Below are 24003 nucleotides of genomic sequence, written 5' to 3' on the forward strand. Positions count from 1 at the left end.
ATTGTTTGAATTGACTGCGCGATACATTCTAACGCTTCAATATTTAGTAACGATTAATTTTATAAACTTGTTAACGAGAAAATTTGCTGCTTCTGTTTCCAACATATGCTTATTTAAACTTAGAAAAACGGAATTAGAAATTTTTCTCATAACTCTTGTGGCTTCATGAGTAACATTATATTTTTGGGTTTTACTCCCAAAACTTTTTCACATTCTCGCTCAGTTGTTCTTCACAAATGTACATATTTCAATGGTTGCAACCTTGCAATAAGTTATACTTGAATGTGTCTCAAAATTCTTAAATTTTATTATGCCTATTTTTTGGTTTATTGTAGTTAAGACTGCGTTGCAGTTGTCGCAGTTCACAACAGAGTGCAATTGCCGGACAAAAAATCCAGCGTAGTCAGAAACATCATTAATATACTGCGTCATGTTAATTGAGATGATTTTGAATTTTCCAAATCGTCGTCAAAGGAATCGGAAGAAAAGGCTTTCTTTCAAAGCATTTTTGTTGCTCTTCAAATTTAATCTTAGCATTTGAAGGTTGTCAAAATCAGTGCAATTTAAAGAACTGAACTCCTTAAATTTCCGTATGAATGAATAATCTTTTTTTCGCACTTCGAAATTGTCCGACGATTATTGTTGAATCCCCCCCTCACAACCTGATCGCACTGAAAAAGTTTCAAAGTGATCCTGAGTAAGCTTGTAAGTCATTACGCAGTTTAGAACTGGAAATTCGGGCACCTACATACTTTTCATATGTTCCCAGCACACTTTTCATAGAAATTAGGAAACTTTAAAATCCAGTTTTTCGAGGACATACTATAACTAGTTTTCCATCGCTTGTTTTTAGTGATTTAGTATAATGCTCGGCATCTACAATAAATTGCTTAAAATATTCTTAATTTCGACTCTGCAGGGGACTTTTTTTGCCTTTAGCAGAAAGAAAGATTTCTGTTACTCAGAAAGTTCACTATGTCTTTATTTTTTAATAAAATTGGCACCAGCATCGCATTCATCAAACCCTCTTTCGCTAGAAAATCTGATTCACACATATAGAAGTATAATGAAAATCTTCAGACAATCCTAGACTTTTAACGACGCTTCGCATTGTTATATCACTGCTGCCCAAGAAGAGGGAGACACGATGTCCCTTGATCACGTGATTCTCAGCAGAATCATGATGACCCCACTTTCTCCGGGCGAAATACGCTGCACTGTAGGAGAAAGGCCTCTCTATCCCTTTTAAAGATCTATGGATGTTTCCTCCAAGTTAGTGTCGGCCGCCGATGCCGATGGCTAAATTATTGAACCATCGGTCGAGTCCTAAATATTAGTATGTATAGATATTTTTTACCAGTTCTATGCTTTTTCTTTTACTTCCATGTCAGTTATTCTACTTGAATTTTTCTGAAACAAAAGCTATGAAATGTGTTATGTTCTAATCTAGGTAGTTATATTGATTTTTATATGCATATTTTTTTTTATAGAGTTTAGGAATGGATTGGGAAATGTCTGAAGAAGATCAAATGCTTCGAGCTATTGCAATGTCTTTGGGTGAAAATGTTTTGGTGTCTACAAATCAAGTAAGTTGTTTTTTTGGCATTTTTTTTATCTTCCTTTCAATTTTTCTCTTACCAATGTGAAGGGTAAAAGTGATGGAAAGTTGTCCTAAATGGGGACACTTACTTATTTTGACTTCATAAAAAAATATGAAGTAAAATGGTTGAATAATAAATATCCAAAGTTTAATTTAAAAGGTTATCTAACCATTTATTTGCTAAAAGAAAAGAAAGCTATATGACACATAATCGAATTTCAAAGTCGCATACATATTGTGATCGATAAATACCCAAAGTTTTTAATGACAGAATAAAATAAGATAGATTTTGTTTTTAAGCTAGCATTTTTTCAAAATTGGATCTATTTAACTTAATACAAGGTTTAAAAAAGTCAACCAATTTTAAATAGACTTTTTAAATTTTGGTTTTCGGAATGTTCTTCAGCACCTGAGCCACGTCTGCTTGAATGACTAGAGCATCATTGTAAAAAGCTCCTTTTATTGCAGTTTTCCGTTTCAGGAGCAGAAAAGTCACATGGTGATTGTGTGAGATTATCTTGATTTGGGCTATTTATTTTTTATTTGCGGCTTTGTAAGCATTGGTAGACATGTGGCGGGGAGGGGGGGGGGGTCGAACAGATGAATGAAAATCGTTTAGGAAGAGACAAGGGAGGGGGCAAAGGATATTATGGGTTGTTAAATTTTCTCTTCTGAATGGCAATTTTGCTAAATTAACTGTTGAAGTTACTTTATTAGAATGCAGTCAAATGTTTTCTCAAATAATTTCATCTCATTATTATATCATTTAACCAAAATTCAATAATGTACAAGTTTTGTTGGTCCAGAAAAAGATGTGTGGTGTCGTACCCTAATCTAGTTACCCTTTTTCCAATACAGAAATATCTTTCTTCAGATAAGGCAACCAAAACTTAACAGCATACTCCAAATGATGTCTTACCAAAGTCCTATATAAAGGCAGAAGAACCTTCTTTGATTTGTTTAAAATAGATCTATTGATAAACCCAATCATTCTGTTCCCAGAATTAGCGTAAGCAAAAAACCTTTTAGGATTCCCATCAATGTTATCTGTACTAAATACTTAAAATTTCGCCTTGCCTTACATTACTGGAGCCTACCCGCAGTCTGACCAGTTTCCTTAAACTGACAAAAAGTGACTTGCTTATAATTTAAAGCTTCTTTAATCTCTCTGCAGAACCACATGGGCCAAATTTTAGTACTAACACCTTTCTCGTAAGTGGAACATACTTCCCAACAGTTTTCGCTAGTTTATCCTTAAATTCCGTCCACTGCTGATCCACGTTGCTATACTTCCAATCCTGAAGAAAAAACCTCTTTCAAGCTCTGCGTAAGTGCAACAAATTCAGTGTTTCTAAAATTGGGCACAAACCTAAAATTTTCATCTTTGTACACTTCAAATTTAATCTAGAACCTAATGCTGCTATGATCACCATCTCCAATATGATCCTCCAGGGTTTGTACGCCCTTGAAAAACCTTGAAAAGTGCTTGAAAAAAAAATAATTTTCAAGTGTTTGAAAACCTTGAAAAAGTTTCTTAGTGCTTAAATTCTTTAAAAGGTTATTGGATTGTGAAAACTTTTTAAAAAGTATTTCACTAATGCAATTTTCTGAACATGCATTCGATTTGCAACATCGCAAACGTAACAGTTTAGATGTGACTAACATAGCATTTTAAAAGAGATTGCTAATGTTTAAAACTTATTTAATTTTATGTTTATTTTCATGAACAGTTTTGAATAAGTAGTCATTCTAAAATGATTTAAAGTATTTAGGGTGAAAAATAAGAGTAATGTTACAATGTAGACCTTCTTTCCGCTTAAAGGCTAAATTAAAGGTCCGCTTTAAAAAGAAATGCTTCTAAAGAATTGTTTTTTGAAAAGGAGGATGAGTAAAGTGAAATGAGTATGCTGAGTATGCATTCAAAACACAAGAATCCAAGCTAAATAATTAAGAAATTAGAAAGACAATCTTAACAAAGGAAAACAATTCTATATTTTAGAAAATATCTCCACTAATCATTAAAATGAAATAATGATAATTTGTTGGAAAACATTTGAAGATGTTACATGATACATCAACAATAAATGCTGCTGTAGGATATTACAGAAAATGCATTAATGATCATTTAGAAATTTAAACATTTGCTGTGATACTGATGGAATTTTCAGTTCCATTATTTGCATTCTGCAAAAATGTTTGAACATTTTTTTTTCCAATGTTACATTTTAATACAGGATACACTTTTTGTTCGATAAATCAGTAAACCTTGAAGAATAATATGTCATTGGAAAGTACTATGGAGTTTCTTATGACGATAACTAGTATATTGGCAAAATACTAGAGAATTTGGTGAAACTATCAACTTGTATACGGTTAACTTTTTAAAACATAAATATCTAAGATTTAATTAGCCCCAAAATGACGTTATTCAGTTAGTAAAAGCAGTTTTTTGTTTTATTTGGGCAAATTTAGATGGAGTTGATTATAAGCTGAATTGTTCCGTTCAATTTCTTACCCTAATTCAGAAAAAAAGTAAGGAAAGAACCATAATGTAGCAAAAAAAAGTTCCTTAAGAAGTAAAAGTAATGAAAGTGCAAGAGATTAATTACGAAAAGTGTTTTATATGCATGCATTCAATGGTTACGTTAGTCACACACAGTCTTTCGTAAAGGTACCACTGAGGGCCAAAGCATAAAAAGTAATCATTCTTTAGTGATTACATCGCTGTTAATGCCAACTCAGTGCATCAGTGATCTTTGGAAATTAGACGTTTTGGGAATTGATGATCCAGCATATCAAAAGAGTAAATTAGAATTGGAAGAAGAAACTAGTAAATTCTTTAATGAAACTATTTGTGTGAATTCGGAGGGCAGGTACGAAGTTGCGTTGACTTGGATACCGGATACCTCCTTCTTACCGGACAGTAAGAAATTAGCTGAAAAAAGCTTATTGAGCACAAAAAAGAAGCTGGTAAATTTATGAAAGTTGGAGGAATATAAGGAGGTTTTTTGCAATTGGGAATCTCTTAATATACACTGGTGTAAGAAATTAAGAGAATTTTCAGATTTGGTCAATTATTTCCAGAACTACTGGACCGATTTCAATGAAATTTGGTATGTACATATATTGAATACAAACCAAATATCAATCTAAAATTTAAAATACACACGCATGTAAAGAACGCTCGTTATAGTCGGATGATATAAAACAGCGGTTGCAAAATTGAACAAAAAAGGGGGGGGGGGGGAGTTAGTTGGGGATATGATCTCCTGTAACAGACATATAGGCCTTGCAGTGTGATTCCTTACTTGAAATGAAGCAGTTTATGGGATGGTGGGGCAATTTTTTCCACTAGTTCAACAACGCTATACTCAGGCCATAGTGGGTCCCCGGAGGGGTATTGTGAGTTGCTATTGCTCTTTCGAGAGCGTCCCAAGCATGCTCTATAGGATTGGAGTCTAGAGATCTGCTTAGTAGTGCATCAGTAGTTATTTTTCATGATTTATGTTTTGATTGTTTTCTGGTTCATTTTTCTTTGTTAAGATTGTGTTTTTCATATATTACTTGATGTTATATTATGTAAGTTTTGTGATTTAACCTAAGTCATTTTAAGTGTTTAGTAGATTATCCACTCAAAACATGGGAGGAAATGTTGCGTAATTCCAGCGAAGTGCGAAATGTTGCGTAATTCCAGTTTGGAGTAACTCCAGCAGAAAGTTACTCCGAAAAGAACACCTAAGCAACTTATTATTACGAGTGAGTGTAACTAAGTAAGCATACACTAAGCAACACACTAAGTAAGACGGGTAAGAACTACGCAGAATTATTTATGACCACGTTGTTGAACGGGGTTCTTTAAGTAGGGCAATATGGCATAATAGTACATTTGACTTTATTTGTGTTCATGTGAATTTGTAAATCATTCATGTACATTTTTGTAAATAAAAAGCCTCAATAGTTTTTGCTCCTGGACTTTGATTGTATGACACAACATAAGTAAAAAGAGTTAGAAAATCAGCTGTGAATGTTACATTAGTCACTATGGAGTGACCCTATCCCAAAATTGCATGGTGAAAACTTAAATATCAAAACTGTTCCGGGAACAGTCCTAAATGTATTTTTAGGGCTTCAAAGATTTCTGATGGATTGTCCACAAACCAAACTCTTTCCCAGTGACGTGCGGTCTACCCAAGCAAACCAAGCAGAGCTTGGGCACTTCAAAAATAAATTTTCACTTTGCATTTGTTTGCTCATAATTGACAGGAAGTATGAGTTATAAGTATTTTCTTTTCTTGAATTTCACTGAATATAAGTTTAAAAACATTTATTAGTTGCTCAAATGGCAATTTCCAAAGAAAACTTATCCCCAAGCAAGGAAAGTGAAATCCATACTGCAGCCCATGCACCGAAAGAAATGAAGGGATGTTGGCATGACAACACAGTGAGGTTGTCTCTGCTATCCAATGATAAAAGACCTCTGCTAATGCTTCTTCAAATTCAAACCCAAGCAATCAGTTCCATGCATGGGGAAGCATTGTTGCTAGATTGACTTCTTTAGAGTGAAATTCGGGAAATTGTTTTTTTTCCCAATTGGCTGGCTTGAAAAAAAAATGTCTTTCTCCTTGTTTTTTTTTTTTTTTCTTTATTCCGAATCATTTTAAACTACCTTTTGATAAAAGATGAAGCTTTTTAGACTAAGATTTATTTTAAGTTCTTCATACTTTTTAAAAATTTTGTTTGTTCTTTTTTCACCATGCTTCAGCTTGCTGTTGTCATTTTGATGACTAATGTCTTTGTCTTCAGAATGATAACAGCAATGGCTTTCGTGTCCCTGGATTATTTATTATTCCAAAATGGTCGATAGCTGTTCTCTATCACAGAATACTGATGCGCATCTTCCAAATGAGAATAAAGCCCTTTAAAGCACCACACTGCTGAAAATTTAAATGTCGGATTCAGCGTTACACAGGCTCCTCCCCCCATCTCCCTTTTTCACACATTCTTTAGCTATTATCATTACAAATACATAAATACATCCGTAGAATATACTCTTTTAAAAACAACTCGCCCAACACGTTTTTTGATTTTGTCATTGAATAGTTTGCAGTTCCTTCTAAAAACTCAAGACTTGGTGGTATTTTAGTAGTATTTTACGACTCTGCATATTTTTCAACTTCAATTTCAGTCATTATTTGTGATTCAGTCATTAAATGTTCTATTCAAGATGACGATTACTAGAATAAACACAATTTACTCAGAAAACGCAGATATACTACAAACAAGCAAATATTATAAAACATAAGTGATAATATGAAGATGACACATTGGACATTACAGCTGCTTGGGCACAAGCGAGGGCCACCCCACCTTCATGCTTTTTCCCTTTTCATGTTATTACCAAATATAGTTCAAAGTTGCATCTTTAAAAGAAATGTCTTTTGAAATTGAGGCTGAAGCGAGATATCCAGCCCAGTGGCAGTTCGGGGATGTATTTCAAAATATTAAAAATATTCCTAGGTAAACTTTTGATCGAAAAATCGCTCCTTGTGGCTTGTCGCATTTTTGCCCCGAGTCCTTCATTCATTTATTATGCACATTAACTAGTGCATTAATTTATTTATTTTCAAAGTTACTTTTAAAGAGCCAATGGTTAAATTCATTCTTATGAAAAAAATGCTTGGTTCAGATTCCTACAGCTACTTAATTAAAATCATAAACTCAACAATGTCAATAGGGGACATACTGAAAGTTTTTATTGCCTTAATCCAGCTTCAGAAACAATTCAGTAGATAAGAGAGTTATGTTTTGCAACCATAGCTTATTTGACTTTCATATTTTCAAAACTTTAGTGTTAAAACTATATTCATGGATAAGTATCCCCCACCCCCTTCCACAATTTTGGATTGTTTTTCAAGTTGCTAGTAATTGCACCATTTTCAGGTGGAGGGAGAATCTAATAAGACAGATGAACAAAAAGAATATGAATTTGAACAGAAAGTTGAAGAACCATTATCATCTCCAACTGTTGATGGTTTTACAGAAAATATTGTGGAAGGTTGCCTTAAGCTGGCTGATGTTTTGCCTGAGACAGTTTATCGTTGCTGTGATTTGTTGATTTCTGTTGCAGCAAGAAATGGAGAAAAATGGAGAAATCGCTTTTTGATTGAAAGATTACTTAATGAGGTACTTTATTTATCTGTGTTTTTCTCTTAATTTTATTATTTATTAAAAGTTTCTTGTAAAATGCATTGATAGCACAAAAAACACTGATAGAACAAGAATTGAAATGAATTCAATATGCTTACATTTACCTTTTGCATGTAGATCTAGAAGAAAGGAAGTGAAATTTAATTGTTCAGCAGTTATACATTAAAGATTTTAAGAGTATAAATTTATAGACATTTAAAGAAGAACTTTTTTTTTTGTAATAAAGGAGCAAAACATTAAATAAATCTAGTCAATGAAGCAGATGCTTGTAATTTTTTAAAATTGAGAATTTTGGGAAATTTAGATCAGGATTCTGCTAAAAAAATCATTAAAACAATATATTTCAGCCTATGTGGATTCAAACCTATGACTTTCGCATTATCTGCACAACTCTCTTACCCACTGCAACAATATATCACTCTCCAGTTTGAGATGCTATGCATTGAAGCGATTGATGCTGATTTCTGCTGTTGAATTGCTGTGTTACATTTCTTATTTAAAAATTTAGGCAATGATGTGTATTTTGAGAAAGGGAATACAGGAATGATTTCCAGCTGGATTTCATGAAATGATTAACAGAGTAATGAAAAGAGAAACACTTATATCTTGTGATTGATGTTGTACATTGATTTAACGTCTAGTTTTAATCATTAATACCTTTAAATCGCAGTATTAATTAAAAAAAAGTCCATTCTAAAAAGACATATTAAAAACCTTCTTGTATCTGAAATATAAATATTGTAAGCTTTCTTTTAAAAATATACCTTCATCTGCATGCTTAGTTTTATATTTTTTCAATTTATTAATAATAAAAAGCGGTTTTCAATGAATTTTTAAAATTTTTCTGTAATGCACTTTCAGATGCATGTTCATATGTACTCGTTGTTGAAACATCTAAAAAGTGGCTGCATACCCAAAGACAAAAAAGGTTGGGGTATTGGAGCTAAATTGCCATGGGTGCCTGCTGAAACTCGATTTGCTATTAGACTGCATTTATTCACCTTAATTTTTGAGGTTAGTATATCCTTATTCAAGAATTTCATTTAATTTCTGTTCTAATTTTAATGATCTCAAAGACTTATGTTTTTATGCTACCTTAGATTAGCATATTTATTTTTAATTTTATTTCAATATAAATTTATTTTATGGGAAACTTGACAACATTGAACTTAATTTGCGAAAATTTGCTTCCCTTATTTGAGATTTCAATCCTTTTGCATCAAGTAAATATTTTTATATTTTTGGCAACTAGAAGTTATTTTGACACATGCTACATCAGATTAGCTTATTTTATTTTTTATTTTAATAACTAAAGAATAAATTACTTTGATCTTGTTTAATTATATGCTTATTTATTTTTGCAATTTTGAATTTAATTATCTTTAGCTAATTTTCGATCATAACAGTTTTTTTGAAAAAAAATTTCAATCTAAGCAATTTAGCACCTAACAAATTAACTTAAAGTTTGTATTTTAAATATAAAGTTGAATAATATAATTTTATAAAGTTGAATATATAAGTACATGTTTCTTTATGTCTGCTAAAATAATTAAGTTATGTAACAGGGGTGGTTGTGTTATGATTATTCACTGGAAATCCAGTAGTGTTTGTTATGCTTTTTCCTCCCTATATCTCCAATTTTCCCCTTTACCGCAAATGTTCAAATTTATTACTTTAGGAAGGTTGCAGACCTGCCAACTCTCCCGTTTTCATGGGAGACTCCCGTTTTTTACTCCATTCTCCCGGTTGTACGTTTGAGTATCCATTTCTCCCGTTTTTTTTACTCTTTTCGGGTTTTTTTCTTTTTTTTTTAAATTTAACTTAATTTTCTTCCTTAAAATAGTTACTCACAGCCCTAATAGGTGGCGTGACTAGCAGAGCAAACCCGCACTGCTCAGTGAGTGTACGTTCTACGAGCACGACCGGTTAGTTAATCACGTGACAGCTAATGATCACGTGCTCCAATCAACCAATCAACTGCTTAGAATGGTAACGGATGCGGTAACCGGTTGATCATAGAACGCTGCGGTTAGTAACCGGTTACTTACCGGTCGACCGGTGAGGTTCGTCGAACGCAAGGTGAGCGGCAAACATTCGATGGGTGCGTTCGGAGTGTCGACCGAAATGCTTCCAGCGATGGTGTTTTGGTTTAACTCCACGTTCGCACTTCTACTTCTATTTCACGCATGCGCCGTTTACGCGCTATCGTTCAGTTTCAGACGCATGCTAACTGCGCCGCGTGTTTTCAAGTTTTCATCTTGTTCCTTGATCTACCGCGTGCATTGTAGTTTAACATTCATCTTTAGCGATGTCTGAAAAAATGAAATATCTACAAACTTATAAGAGCTATTATACGAGTGAATTCTCTTTCATGAAAAAATCAAATAAATACTTGTTATAACAGTGTTTTTCACTTATTATAGCATCGTTTAAAATCTCCCTTTTTCTCCCTTAAAGCTTTGACTGGATCTCCCTTTTTTTCTTTTCATAAGGTTGGCAAGTCTGAGGTTGTGGGTACTTGGAACAGCTTACCGAAAGAGGCTGTAATTAGCAAAGGGGTAGATAGCTTAAGGAGGGTCATTGATCTTCATTTAAATCTAATATCTATATTTAAATCGACTAAGACCAGCCTAGCTAGGCCTGGTGCCTGTTGCTGGTTATCAACAGGTACACGACGACATTCGCACGAAATGAGGGGTGCCTTGCGGTGCCTCTCTTCATATAAAATGCCCGGATTGTATAAAATTAGGGGCGCCTTACGGCGCCCCTCACTTCGTGTATCATAGATATAGTCATAGACGTACAAAATAGAGAATCATTGCAATGATTCTCTATTTTTCCTAGGGCACGAAAATATTCCTCTCTCCCAGTCTCCAAAACATTAGTTTCCTTTGTATCATTGAAACAGATACAATTTCTGAGAATATAACTATTTAGAATCAAACAAAAGGCACTTCTCATTTGTCTAGTTCTCACCAAATTCTCTTGAGTTCTGCTACTGCATGCAGTGACGTAACGAGAAAAATTTTTAAGGGGGCACTTTGAAAAAAAGTTTTTTTTTTATTGATCGGATAGGAAAAAATTTCAAAAGGTGTCCGGTCAAAATTTTGAAACTTTAAGTTTTAAAAACTCAATTTTAGCCTCAAAACGCAGTTATAGGCCATGTTTATTGACGTTAGGGTAAGGGAGGAAGCTCAGAGACTTTCCGATCGTATATTTTTAAAAATAGATTGCAATCAAGTCCTTCTCCCCCTGAAGTTTTCGAAATTGAAGTTTCAAAAACGCAGCTTTAGACAAACTTTGAAGATTTTATGGTAGGAGATCCGGAGCATTTCCCAGGAAAATTGTTCAAAATTATGGCAAAAAATTTAAACATTGTTTTACTTTCAGCGGCTATCCCACTTAAATCTTTGTAAGTGTCGTTTGAAAAACCCATTGCTTGTGATATTAAAGAAAGGTGGCAATGGAGACGAATATTTTCTTAAACTCAGTTCTTAAAAGCAATTTGTAAGGCTATATTTTGTAATATTAGGGCCAGTGATTTTCCGAAATTAGAGCTCTAAAAACGCAATGGGATAATTTCCAAAATTTTAAAAGTATTTTTTTCTGAAAGAGCATGCTTAAAAACATAGAGTCGGACATTTTTTCAAATTTATTATTTTCCTTTAATTTCTTTAATTTTAATATTAAAAAAAAACCCTCAAATCATTGCTCTTTCATTGTTTAACGCTTCTGCCGATTACATCACAAATGATGAAATGCCATTCAGTGTTGCTAGGGCTAAATGCCTTTATTTTTGGTTCTTGAAGGATTTCACCAATGTTGTTTAAAAAAAAAAAAAAACATTTTGTGACTTACCTTTTGCCATTCCGGGAGGAAAACCTTGCGCGGGAAATCCCATCCAACTGCCACCGACACTCAAATGTCCGAGTTTGAATCGGAAGTGTTCGGAAAAACATGTGGCACGCTATGATTGGTTGCCGTCATTCGGCAGACGTCGGTAAATTTCCGAAAGAGCACGTGTCGATGACATGATGAAGCCATGTTGAGGTGTTAAGTGCTGAATGCCAAATTAAATAAGAATTGTGCAACCTGCAAGCTGTGTGATTACCGAGTTGTGTTGTTCTGGCAATATGCAAATCATGTAACGTCACATTGTTTCGAGAAAGGCCGAATCTGGCTATAAATACGCAGACCGGCCGTAGCTCGATCGCTTCGCTTGGCACTACTACTTTTCTTCTACTCGTCTCCTCGTCTTGTGTTGTTTGTGTTTTGTGAACGTGTTCGTCAAATGTCATCATAAAATTTTCGCTACTGGCCTCTCAGGTGAGGTCTGGTCTTTCCTGAAAAAGCACTGCTGATGTCTTAAGTTTGGAAAGCGCGTGTGGTGATGACGTCTATCAAAGTGAAAAGTTATAATTTTCCCTGATGTGGGTCATTTGTTCTCCGGTGAAAGAAGATCGTGTCCATCTTTGGTATGTTTTTTCCCTGATGCGGTGAACTGTTGCTCACGCGGTACGAACTGACCAGCCTGCAATTCTGGTGGAAATTGCTATGCCGTCCATCGACCGGTGAGGTGTCACCATGGAACATCAACAGGACTTTTGATCCATGCATGGAGTTATTGTAAGATCTCTTTTTTAAATTTTTCTTCGGGGAACAAATCATTGTGTTGTAATCATTTTTCAATATGTGTTAAATAAATGTTTTTCAGTGTAAAGAATGATTCATGTTTTATTTTCTTCGGGCAGACCACTACCTCAAATTTTTAGTTGGAAATGAGTTGCCTAATTTTCAGCTTAGCTGTAGGCCATTAACCTCAAATTATATCCAACAGGTGGTAGCAGAGCGTGGCTGACCTGCCCGGGGAAAATTGAATCATTTTTTATTATGGAGAAAGATTATAGAAATGTTGAGAAGTTGGGCTCCCATAATTGGGCTACCTGGTCCAAAGATATAAAAATGGTGCTCATAGAAAGGGATTTATGGGAGATTACCCAAAAGAAACAAGAAGGGGAATTAACTAGTGCTGACAGAAAAAGATATGGCCAAGCTTTAGCCATCATCTCTATTTAAATTTAGAAAAAGACCTAAAAAGGCTAATTGATCATTTGGAAGATCCTAGTGAAGCTTGAAAAGCCCTTAAGACAAATTTTGAACCCCCATCTTTGGCCAGAATGGCCGTGCTATGGGAATCCTACTTCTCTTGCAAAATGCAAGAAGGTGAAACGGTGGGATTATTCGCTGCAAGGTTGGGGGGAATTTTTAACCAATTAGTCGAAAATGGATATATTATGGAAGAAAAACTCAGAACTTTTCAATTGATACGGCATTTACCTCCAAATTTCAGCAGTATTGTTCAAGCCATCTACAGATGGGAAGGAGAGAGATTTACTTTCTCGAAAGTAAAAGACGAACTACTGGCTGAGGAAGGTAGGATTAGGTATTTGGCCGAAGAGCCTAATGTAGGAAATTCGGCAATGTTTTCAAAACCCGGAAACTCCGGAATGGCAAATGGTAAGGGTAAATTTCTTGCTAAAAATAAAGTTTGTTACATTTGCAAAAAGAAAGGGCATATTGCGTCGAAGTGTTGGAGCCGTAATAAAGTAAAACAGGATAAGAATTTTAAATTCAAAACCAAAGAAGACCCTCAGGCAGGAATGTTTTGTTCAGTAAATGAAAACGAAATTTCTGCAAACACTACCTACCCAAAATGTGAGGATACATGGCTATTGGATAGCGGCAGCACATCTCATTTTTGTCGAGATAGATCATTATTTGCCGAGCTAGAGCCTGTACAAAACACACAAATGGAGGTAGCTGTAGGAAATGTGAAGAGCCAAGTAGAGGGCATTGGGAAAGTGATTTTTAAAATTGAATCAGATGGAAAATTAGTTACAATCACCCTGAATAACGTTTTCTATGCTCCAACACTGCGACGCAACCTAATTTCTGGTTCTTGTATAGACAGACAGGGCTATAAGCTCAAATGGTTGCCCGGAAAGATCTGTGTTTTTAATCAAGAAAATGTTAAATTATTTACAGCAAATTTAATAAATAAACTTTATCATGTTAAACCAAATTTTTATATTGATTGTGAAAATGTTAATTATACCAAAGTTTTTGAGACCAAGGACCCGTCTGAAGGGGCCAATATGGTCAGTGTTGATATGGAAAAATGGCATAGGAGATTTTGCCATATAAATATGGAAAGTATCACCAAAACGAGTAAACTTGGTGCAGTCCAAGGACTGGAGATTAAGAAGGGGCAGAAACCCAATTGTGACCCCTGTCAATTAGGAAAAATGAGGAAGTGCTCGTTTAAATCTATGCCAGAAAGGCGTACTAATTCTGCACTTCAATTGCTCTACATGGACCTGATGGGACCCCTTCAGACCGAGTCCTTGGGGGGAAAGAAATATATTTTTATAATCATAGATGATTTCTCAAGAAAGTCATATGTTTTCTTTTTAAGAACAAAAAATGAGGCATTTAATGTTTTTGTAAATTTTCAAAAAAGGACTGAAAGATTCCTGAGCTCAAAAATTTTGGCTGTCCGTTCCGATAATGGAACAGAATTTGTTAACAAAGATTTTGAAAACTATCTCACCAATCAGGGAATAAAGATAGAGCGGACCAATTCCTACACCCCGCAAATGAACGGGGTAGTAGAAAGATATAATTTAACCATAATGAATGGTGTGAGGTCTATGCTCAAGGATTCTGGATTGGGGGATGAGTTTTGGGCTGAAGCCGCTCTTTGTTTCAACTATGTAAGGAATCGGACGGTAATAGGAAATATGGACAAGACCCCTTTTGAGCTGTTTTCTGGGCGTAAACCTTCAGTGAGGCACCTACGTATTTTTGGGTGTACTGCCTATGTAGGTCATCCTAAGTCTAAACTAAAAAAGTTAGATATGAGGGCTACCAAGGGGATCATGGTCGGATACGCCTTACGTACCAAAGGGTACAGAATCTGGGATCCTGAAACCAGAACAGTCACAGAAACTATTAACGTAAAGTTTAATGAAAATGAAAAATGGGGGGAATTAAAAGTCCAAAATAAAAATGAGAGAAAATTTAACTTTATCAGGCCTATAAGTGAAGTTCAACTTGAACAGGAAATCCAGGAGAGCGTTGAGCAAACCCCCTGTGAAAAAATTAAATGGGTTAGAGAAGCCAAAAAGAGAAAGACCGGGGATAGGACTGATATTTATTATACAATTGCCGGTAAAAATAAAGTAAGATTAAATTCATTAAAACAGGTTCTAAAATATTGTAGTAAAAATAAAATAGAGTATAAACCAAAACTTTTTGACTTTTCATCTAAAAATCCAACAGTAGGGGAAATCTGTGACGACAGTGAAAGTTCAGGAGAAGGTGAAGAAGCAAGTTTAGTGGAAATTTTTATACCGAATTCGTATAGGCAATGTATGGCTACCCCCGAGGTGGACAACTGGAAACTGGCCATGGAGTCTGAATTAGATGTCATTAACCAAAGAGAGGTGTGGGACCTTGTACCCCCACCAGAGGGGAAGCCAATTTTGGGAAACAAGTGGGTCTACAACCTCAAGGTAAATGACAGGGGTGAAATTGTAAGATACAAGGCCAGATTAGTTGTAAGGGGGGACCGTCAGTCAATTGAGTCATATTCTGAAGTTTTCAGTCCAGTAATTGAGTTTTCACTTGTAAGAGTTTTCTTTTCTATTTTTATATGTCTTTTAAAATGGTGTCACTCACAAATTGATGTAAAAAATGCTTACCTGTATGCTGATTTAGAGGAACAAATCTACATGAGACAACCAGAGGGTTTTGTCAGTAAAAGCCACCCTAACTTTGTCTGTAAATTGAAGAAGTCTCTCTATGGACTACACCAGTCCGGAAGAAACTGGTTCTTAGAAATAGACAGTGTTCTTCGTGGGTTTGGTTTTCAAAAATTAAAAGGATGTAATTGTGTATACCATAGAGACAAAAACACTTTTCTTCTTATTTATGTAGATGATATAATAATTCTAGCAAAAAATGAAAATTTAATTAAAAAGGTAATTAATGAAATTAAAAGTATGTATGATATTAAAGAAATGGGGAAAACCAGAAAGCTCCTGGGGATTGAATTTGTGGAAGATAAAAATAATCTTTTTATTCACCAAAGCTCTTATATTTCGAAGGTCTTGGGGTTATTCTCTGATTACTATGTGCCAAATTCAACCCTCCCAATCTCAAAGGGTACAGTTTTGTCGAAGGACGACTGCCCGAAAACTGAGGAAGAAAAAAGGGAAGCAGAAAAGCTCCCATACAGAAATTTGTTGGGTTGTATGGCATACATAGCGGGAAAGACCCGACCTGACATTTCGTATGCGGTGAATATTTTTTCCCAATTTCAAGCAAATCCCGGAAGAAAGCATTGGGATTTTCTATTAAGATTGCTAGGGTATTTAAAGTATACAATATCATACAAACTAAATTTAAGCTCAATCAATAGTGTAGATCTACGGGGATTTTCCGACTCCGATTACGCAGCTAATCGGGAAGATAGGGTCTCAATGGGAGGATCAATTTTGTGTATTGATCGGGTCCCAATTAATTGGAGGACATTTAAACATAAATGTGTTGCGTTATCCACAATGGAAGCAGAATATATTTCACTTGGTGAAACTGCAAAAGAAATGGTCTGGCTGAAAAGGATAATTACAGAAATAAGTGAATTAAATATTGAAAACCTCCAGCTTAGAGATACAATTATTTACTGTGATAACACTGCAACAATTGATTTTTCTAAGTCTCCCATTGAGAATTCCCGTACAAAACACATTGATGTAAGGTACCATTTTTTAAGAAATTTAATTGAGCAAAAGATTTTTTTAATTAAATATGTGAGGACAAATGTAAACATCGCGGATATTTTCACTAAACCCCTATCTAAGAATTGTTTAAATAAACTTTGTAAAATTATATTTAATTGGGATTAAATGAGGGGGGCGTATCAAATTTTTGAACTGTTTTTCAAATGTATCTTTTGTAAATATAATATGAATGTAGTTAAATGTTTTTAATGTATATAATGTGGTTTTTGATGAAATTCCTTCAAGAGGGGGGAACTTGTTGGGCTAAATGCCTTTATTTTTGGTTCTTGAAGGATTTCACCAATGTTGTTTAAAAAAAAAAAAAACATTTTGTGACTTACCTTTTGCCATTCCGGGAGGAAAACCTTGCGCGGGAAATCCCATCCAACTGCACCGACACTCAAATGTCCGAGTTTGAATCGGAAGTGTTCGGAAAAACATGTGGCACGCTATGATTGGTTGCCGTCATTCGGCAGACGTCGGTAAATTTCCGAAAGAGCACGTGTCGATGACATGATGAAGCCATGTTGAGGTGTTAAGTGCTGAATGCCAAATTAAATAAGAATAGTGCAACCTGCAAGCTGTGTGATTACCGAGTTGTGTTGTTCTGGCAATATGCAAATCATGTAACGTCACATTGTTTCGAGAAAGGCCGAATCTGGCTATAAATACGCAGACCGGCCGTAGCTCGATCGCTTCGCTTGGCACTACTACTTTTCTTCTACTCGTCTCCTCGTCTTGTGTTGTTTGTGTTTTGTGAACGTGTTCGTCAAATGTCATCATAAAATTTTCGCTACTGGCCTCTCAGGTGAGGTCTGGTCTTTCCTGAAAAAGCACTGCTGATGTCTTAAGTTTGGAAAGCGCATGTGGTGATGACGTCTATCAAAGTGAAAAGTTATAATTTTCCCTGATGTGGGTCATTTGTTCTCCGGTGAAAGAAGATCGTGTCCATCTTTGGTATGTTTTTTCCCTGATGCGGTGAACTGTTGCTCACGCGGTACGAACTGACCAGCCTGCAATTCTGATGGAAATTGCTATGCCGTCCATCGACCGGTGAGGTGTCACCATGGAACATCAACAGGACTTTTGATCCATGCATGGACTTATTGTAAGATCTCTTTTTTAAATTTTTCTTCGGGGAACAAATCATTGTGTTGTAATCATTTTTCAATATGTGCTAAATAAATGTTTTTCAGTGTAAAGAATGATTCATGTTTTATTTTCTTCGGGCAGACCACTACCTCAAATTTTTAGTTGGAAATGAGTTGCCTAATTTTCAGCTTAGCTGTAGGCCATTAACCTCAAATTATATCCAACACTATCACAGTCCAAAATATTTGATTTGCATCTTTACTCACATGTATTGGCAACAATATGGTTGATAGCAAGCGTAGAGCGCAATTGTAATTCGCTTCTTGATTATCATAACGTGGAAATGCGGTAGAAAGATGCGCCATAGTGTATCATTTGTGACGTCATAAAGACCACGCCCTGTTTAAAGAATCTGACATTTTAAAAAATAAATTAAAAAATAACTGTTGGGAAAATAAAAGTATTTTCTGAGTCCATGTTATTTTTTTTTGCTTATTCTATCAATTTCAGTGACAAAAAGTACTTCTTTTGACTGGTGTATTTGTGGTGTGGTAAATATTTGGTGCAAAAGAATAACATCTTTGTTTATAACATACTAGTGGTACATGCACGGCTTTGCCCGTAACAGAAAAATTAAAAGATCTTTTGGTTCGCCTGTATATTTACAAATGTATGGTGAATTTTCTCGCCAATTGGCTTGTACCCATGTTACGGTTCCACGTTATGATAATTTTGTATCTCGCCAATTGGCTTGTGCCCATGTTACGGTTCCACGTTATGATAAATTCGTATCTCGCCAATTGACTTGTGCCCATGTTACGGTTCCACGTTATGATAATTTTGTAATTTACTCGTCCATCTTATGATAATTTGGTTCTTAAAATTGGAATGTAAAAAGAAGCACATTGAATTTCCGAGGGGCACACCCCTATGCTACGAACTAACTTTGTGCCAAATTTCATGAAAATTGGCCGAACGGTCTAGGCGCCGTAAGCTCTTCGGACGGCGCTGACTGGGCCTGGCATTTCTATGCAGAATATTTTGACTGAATAAACTATTTTTTTCTATCATAAGAAATGAATTGTATGCATATCAAAAGTTTTGTTGTACATATGTATATTCAAGTTATAGGGATCTTAGTTTTATAAATTACTCCTCCCCCTCACCACGACTTGCTCTTCGAAACTTTCAGGTAATTTTTTATGAACTCACAAATCACAGTCACACCTGAATATTATTGCCTTTCCAAATTTAAATTCTTATTTCAACAATAACCCATTTGTTCCTAAAATATAACTACTTTTGTCATAACGTATGTCAACTTCTTGTGAATCTTTTCAATTTCAAAATATGGCTCTATGAATCTGAATTTGCACATTTATTGACTATTACAAGTTATACAGTGAAAGCTAAATAGGCTCAAGTTTACATTCAAAGTATTTATCACTTCTTAAGCTGCTTTTGTATATTTTGAGGTGTGGAGACTGGACTGTGTTTTTTCATAAACTTTTCGTATTTACTAATTTTTTAATTTACTCGAGGATAGTTGAAATGTCTTATTGGCTGAACAACATGCGAATAATTGATCTGCATACTTATAAATGATTTGCGAAACTCTAATATTTTGGAACTTTAATAGTGCAACCTGAAATTACTTTCTGGGTAGTGTTTTTGTCCTAACTGCCCTTATATTGTAATAAACCACGGTATTAATATTGGAAATACCGTAAAATCCCGAAAGTAACCCCCCTATCGATTATACCCCCCCCCCCCTTTTTTGTGGAAAGTAAAATCTCATTAAAATCCTGATTATACCCCCCTTCCCTCCCTTCGCCTGAAAATTTTCCGATCATCTTCATTTGCCACTCCCTCCAATAAAAGAAGGATAAATGGATTCCAAAATGTCTAGACTCCTTTTGATGCAAGGGCGCCTTTTTTTTTTTTTTTTTGTTCATATGTATTACAAAAGAAATTTATAATGCATTTTTTTTCCTTTTGGAAGGAGCATTTTTGTTCTGACTTGTGAAACTGAACGATCTTCAACACGGCGCCATTCTGAAAACGTGACGCCATTTTGGAAACGTGTTGCTTAAAAAGTAGCGCGAAACTTAACCTTTTAAAAGAAGAAATAATGTAATTGAACGAGTTTAGGATCACAAGAAATGTAAATTTTACTAAATCGAGTAAGAGATTTGTCTGTGTTTGCGTTCACGAACTTTGTAAAGCTCAGTTTTCGAAGTTGTCATCAGGCATTGTCATTCTGCACGACAATCCGCACCCACACACTGCTGCTTTAACAAAAAGTCTCCTGCCGCAGTTTCGCTGGACAGTGTTTGACCATCTTCCATATAACCCAGACTTGATGCCTTCCAGTTACCATCTCTTTGGTCACATGAAACGCTGGCTAGGAAGACAGATGTTTGGCTCCAATGCCAAGCTGCAGACCAGCGAATATAACTGGCTGAAAGCCCGGGTGGCTGCCTTCTATGACGAGGGTATTGAAAAATTGGTACCTAAAAATTGCTACGACAAATGTCTTAATCGAAACAGCGACTACGTCGAGAAGTAGTTGGAAGGTGTATGTACATATTCTAAATAAAAGAGTTTTCATTTTCTTTGTGGTTTTCATTTCGTGATTGATTGGACCTTGAAAAAAAAAGTCTTAAAAAGAATGTGCCATCTTTTTGATTTTCACGTTATTGGTGTACAGAAAAACTGGGACCTGGATGGTGTCCAGAGGGATAGTTCTCCATTCCCTTTCAACCATTTCCCACAATTCGTCTTCTGAACGAGGCAGGGACAGAGTCTGCAAACAGCATCCAATCACATCCCACACATGTTCAATTGGCGACAGGTCAGGAGAGTATGGTGGCCAGGGAAGCATCTGTGGTCCTTGGAGAGCATGTTGGCTGATGCGATCACTGTGTTGCCAGGCGTTATCGTGCTGAAAAATTGCATTAGGTAGCCCTTGAAGGTAAGGGATTGCCACCGGCCGCAGCACATTATCCAAGTATCGCTGGGCTGTCATAGTGCCCTGAATATGAACTAGAGGTGATTTGGAATTGTATGCAATTGCGCCCCGAAACACTATACCACCTTGTCGTGCGGTGGGACGTTCCACAGTTACTGCCGGATTAGATCTGTCTCCACGTTGACGAAACACACGTATGCGGCGACTATCACTGGATAAACAGAAATGGGATTCATCTGAGAACACGCCATTTCACCATTCTGTCTCCACGTCGTTCTAGTCCGGTACCATACTAAACATAGCTGTCTATGTTGTGGAGCCAATTGCAGTCTTCTTAGTGGACGCCATGATTGCAGATCACGGTCAACCAAACAATGGGAAATGGTTCTGGTTGACACGGGAACATTCGGGTGTCTTGCACCTGATGCAGAATTGAGGAACAAGTGACTTGTGGGTCTGCTACAGCTTGTGGGTGGATGCGTTGATCCTCGCGTTCTGACTTCACTCTGGCTGCCCCTGCAACCCTCAATCTTGCCACATTTCCACGTTGTTCTAACCATCTTCCGCACAGCCGATGCTCGCTGCTCACATCCATGTGGGTATCAGCTGCGATTTGACTTACGGACCAACCTTCCCTTCTCAGTCCGATCACTATACCCCTTGTAAAATCGTCTATCTGTTGGAAGTGCCTTTGTTGACGGCGGCCTGGCATTCTCTCGTGTTACACGTATCCTCCAAGACAAAAACAAAATTTCTTCGATAATTTTCCAGTCAGGTATAACCACACGAATATTTCCCATTCCACAAGTTCATTCCCTCATATCTTACTTCACGTCCGTCGGAGAGCTGCGCATTTCACATCATTTACATAACTCAATGATGTCCATCTACTCTAAAACTTTCATAAATTTCTGAACACTCCTTCTTGGTGTTGCATTTTCAATGTCAACAGTGTCCTTCTGAATAAAAGTGTTAGCTTTTGTATGCTTTTTAAGTAACAGTTCAATTTAAACAATTGCACTTTCTATGAAGTTGATCTCTATGTGGGGGGAAAAAGAGGTTCCCTGTTATCATCGGGGAAAAAACAAATTAAAGAACTCGTCACTGCAGACCACAATCTGATTAGAATCCAACATTTAATCCATATCTTTCCAACATGGAAGAACACATTCTATTTCTTTTAAAAACTTAAAGGTTGTGCTCCTTGTCAATATAATAGGGGCTTCAATGTTAAACTCTTCTCCTCATGAGAGAAAGCTATGGTCATTTTTTTTCTATTGCTACTTTCGTAGTTCAATTTTAAAATCCACCCACTTTGCATTGTTGCCTATTGTCTCTCATATCAAAGGCAAAAATCTGTCATTTTCAGTACATGCCCTGCCATTCTTGAACTTGCTTGTCCAAAATGTCCACAATACACTTTTCCAGATTTTTTTCATTATTTTATGGAAAATATTTCAATTGTTATAAGGAATTTTTTTATTCTGTCAAAGAAGCCGAAAATGTTGTGGTAACCAGAGTTTCACTATAAAATACTGTCTTGAAATCAGGAGCCACTTAACATTAAGATTACAATCGACTCCCGCTATAACGCGATTCGACTTACGCGAAATAGCTATAACGCGATTATTTTCACCAATAATGAATTTTGGACATAACGCAAATTTCTCGTCCGCAACACGAAAACTTTCGGAAGGGAATCGCGGTTTGTAAATATCAACTTTGTAATTGACTACTAAATTGTTTTTTTTTTTTTCGGGAATGGACCTTCATCCGTTTAGCATCACTGAGAATGGAAGTTTCCACACCGTACTAGTCACATCGCTTATACAAATAACTACTCCTCATTTTCCATTTTTGTTTCATTCTAAATGTGAAAGTTTTTGAAATATAATGACACCTAAGAGCGATGTTTCATCTTGTGAAGATCGAAAGGAAAAGAGAAAGTTTCTGATAATTAAAGAAAAGCTAAAGATTATGTGCTTGAACAACTATAAAATGCGTCGAAGGTAGCACGACAATTAGGTATGCGTGGATCGTCCATGTGTACAACTAAAAGTCAAGAAAAGGAAATCCGTAAAAGTTCACCAAAAATTATAAAAATGGAAACTGCTCTTGTATTGTGAATGTTAAGAAATCAGTAAGAGGGGTGTTGCCATGTAGAAACGTTATAAAAGAACTAGTGAATCAACTGTATTGTGTATTTAAAAATATAAAAGTAACGGTTCTAGATCACGAAGCATAAATTATAATCATCTTTTTAAGTTACAAGTATCATTACTGGATCTTCTGTACAGTAAAACCATCGAGCATTTGTTTTTCTTACTACATACTGTACGTTCCGTACTGGTTTATTTTATGTCTATCTTTCCCATTGATCGTTTTTGTTCATCATAGCAGTATTTTATGTTGAATAAAAGTTTTTTTTTTTTTTGATTTAAAATGTGAATAAAAATTCAGTTTTTTTTTGTAAGAAACAGTAATGTATAGTTAAGACATAGTTTTTAACAGTTTGAGGTGGCATTTACAAGTGTATAAAATAATTGACCATGTTTATAAAAGTTTTTACACATACTTTTTTCTACAACGCGAAATTTCGACTTACGCGAGGAGTCTTGGAACGTATCCCTCGCGTAAGTCGGGCTATAAGTTCGGGACTGAAAAAGTGACATGACATCTGAAGTGTCGTGAAATACAGATGTTGCAATACTGAGGTTTGACTGTTTGTTATGTGCGTTACTTTTTCCCTTACCTCCTGTTACAGTAGTTTGTCGATTTCTGAATTTTTTTTTTTTTTTTTTGGTTTTATTGTTACAGGAGATGAAGATACCTTGTGCAACTTTGATTGAAAATCGAGAACTTATAGGATTTTTTATACGAATTTTAGAATTGACCGCAGAGTGCATGAAAAAACTGCAAGATGAAGCTACACCTAAGTTAGTATTTACAAGATTTCTTTTAATCTATAGTTATTTGATTTTTGCAACTGAAATAATTCACGTTTTTCAGATGGCTGCCGTTTTTAATACTGCTCATTGATCTGTACGAAAAAGCTGCTCTAATGTCGGCCAGAAAAGCACCACTCCTTTTGGTATGTTTTATATCTGCTAACTCTTTTTTTTCATAAAAGTTAGTTTAATACATTGGTGTTCCAATTTTCATACTGTCAGTTTATCCCATTTGTCAAAAAATATCTAATTTCTAAGATTCCTTTCCAGAATTATTTTTTTCTCTTTTCAGTGGTAATTTAATCAAATAATAGTGAAACTTAACTTTTTGTTTAATGTCAT

General features: G+C 35.5%; 1 protein-coding gene across 1 annotated transcript in view; it reads left to right on the forward strand.

Moving 5' to 3' along the window:
* LOC129218399 (E3 ubiquitin-protein ligase HUWE1-like) overlaps window positions 1–24003 on the forward strand; it is a 736974-nt gene that overhangs the window by 359933 nt on the left and 353038 nt on the right. Inside the window, exons 35-39 of the mRNA XM_054852650.1 lie at window positions 1491–1586; window positions 7541–7783; window positions 8669–8821; window positions 23531–23649; window positions 23723–23804. Coding sequence (XP_054708625.1) covers window positions 1491–1586; window positions 7541–7783; window positions 8669–8821; window positions 23531–23649; window positions 23723–23804 — 693 coding nt within the window. The remainder of the gene's footprint in view (window positions 1–1490; window positions 1587–7540; window positions 7784–8668; window positions 8822–23530; window positions 23650–23722; window positions 23805–24003) is intronic.

The sequence above is a fragment of the Uloborus diversus genome, chromosome 3 (assembly GCF_026930045.1).
Source record: "Uloborus diversus isolate 005 chromosome 3, Udiv.v.3.1, whole genome shotgun sequence".
Lineage (NCBI taxonomy): Eukaryota > Metazoa > Arthropoda > Arachnida > Araneae > Uloboridae > Uloborus > Uloborus diversus.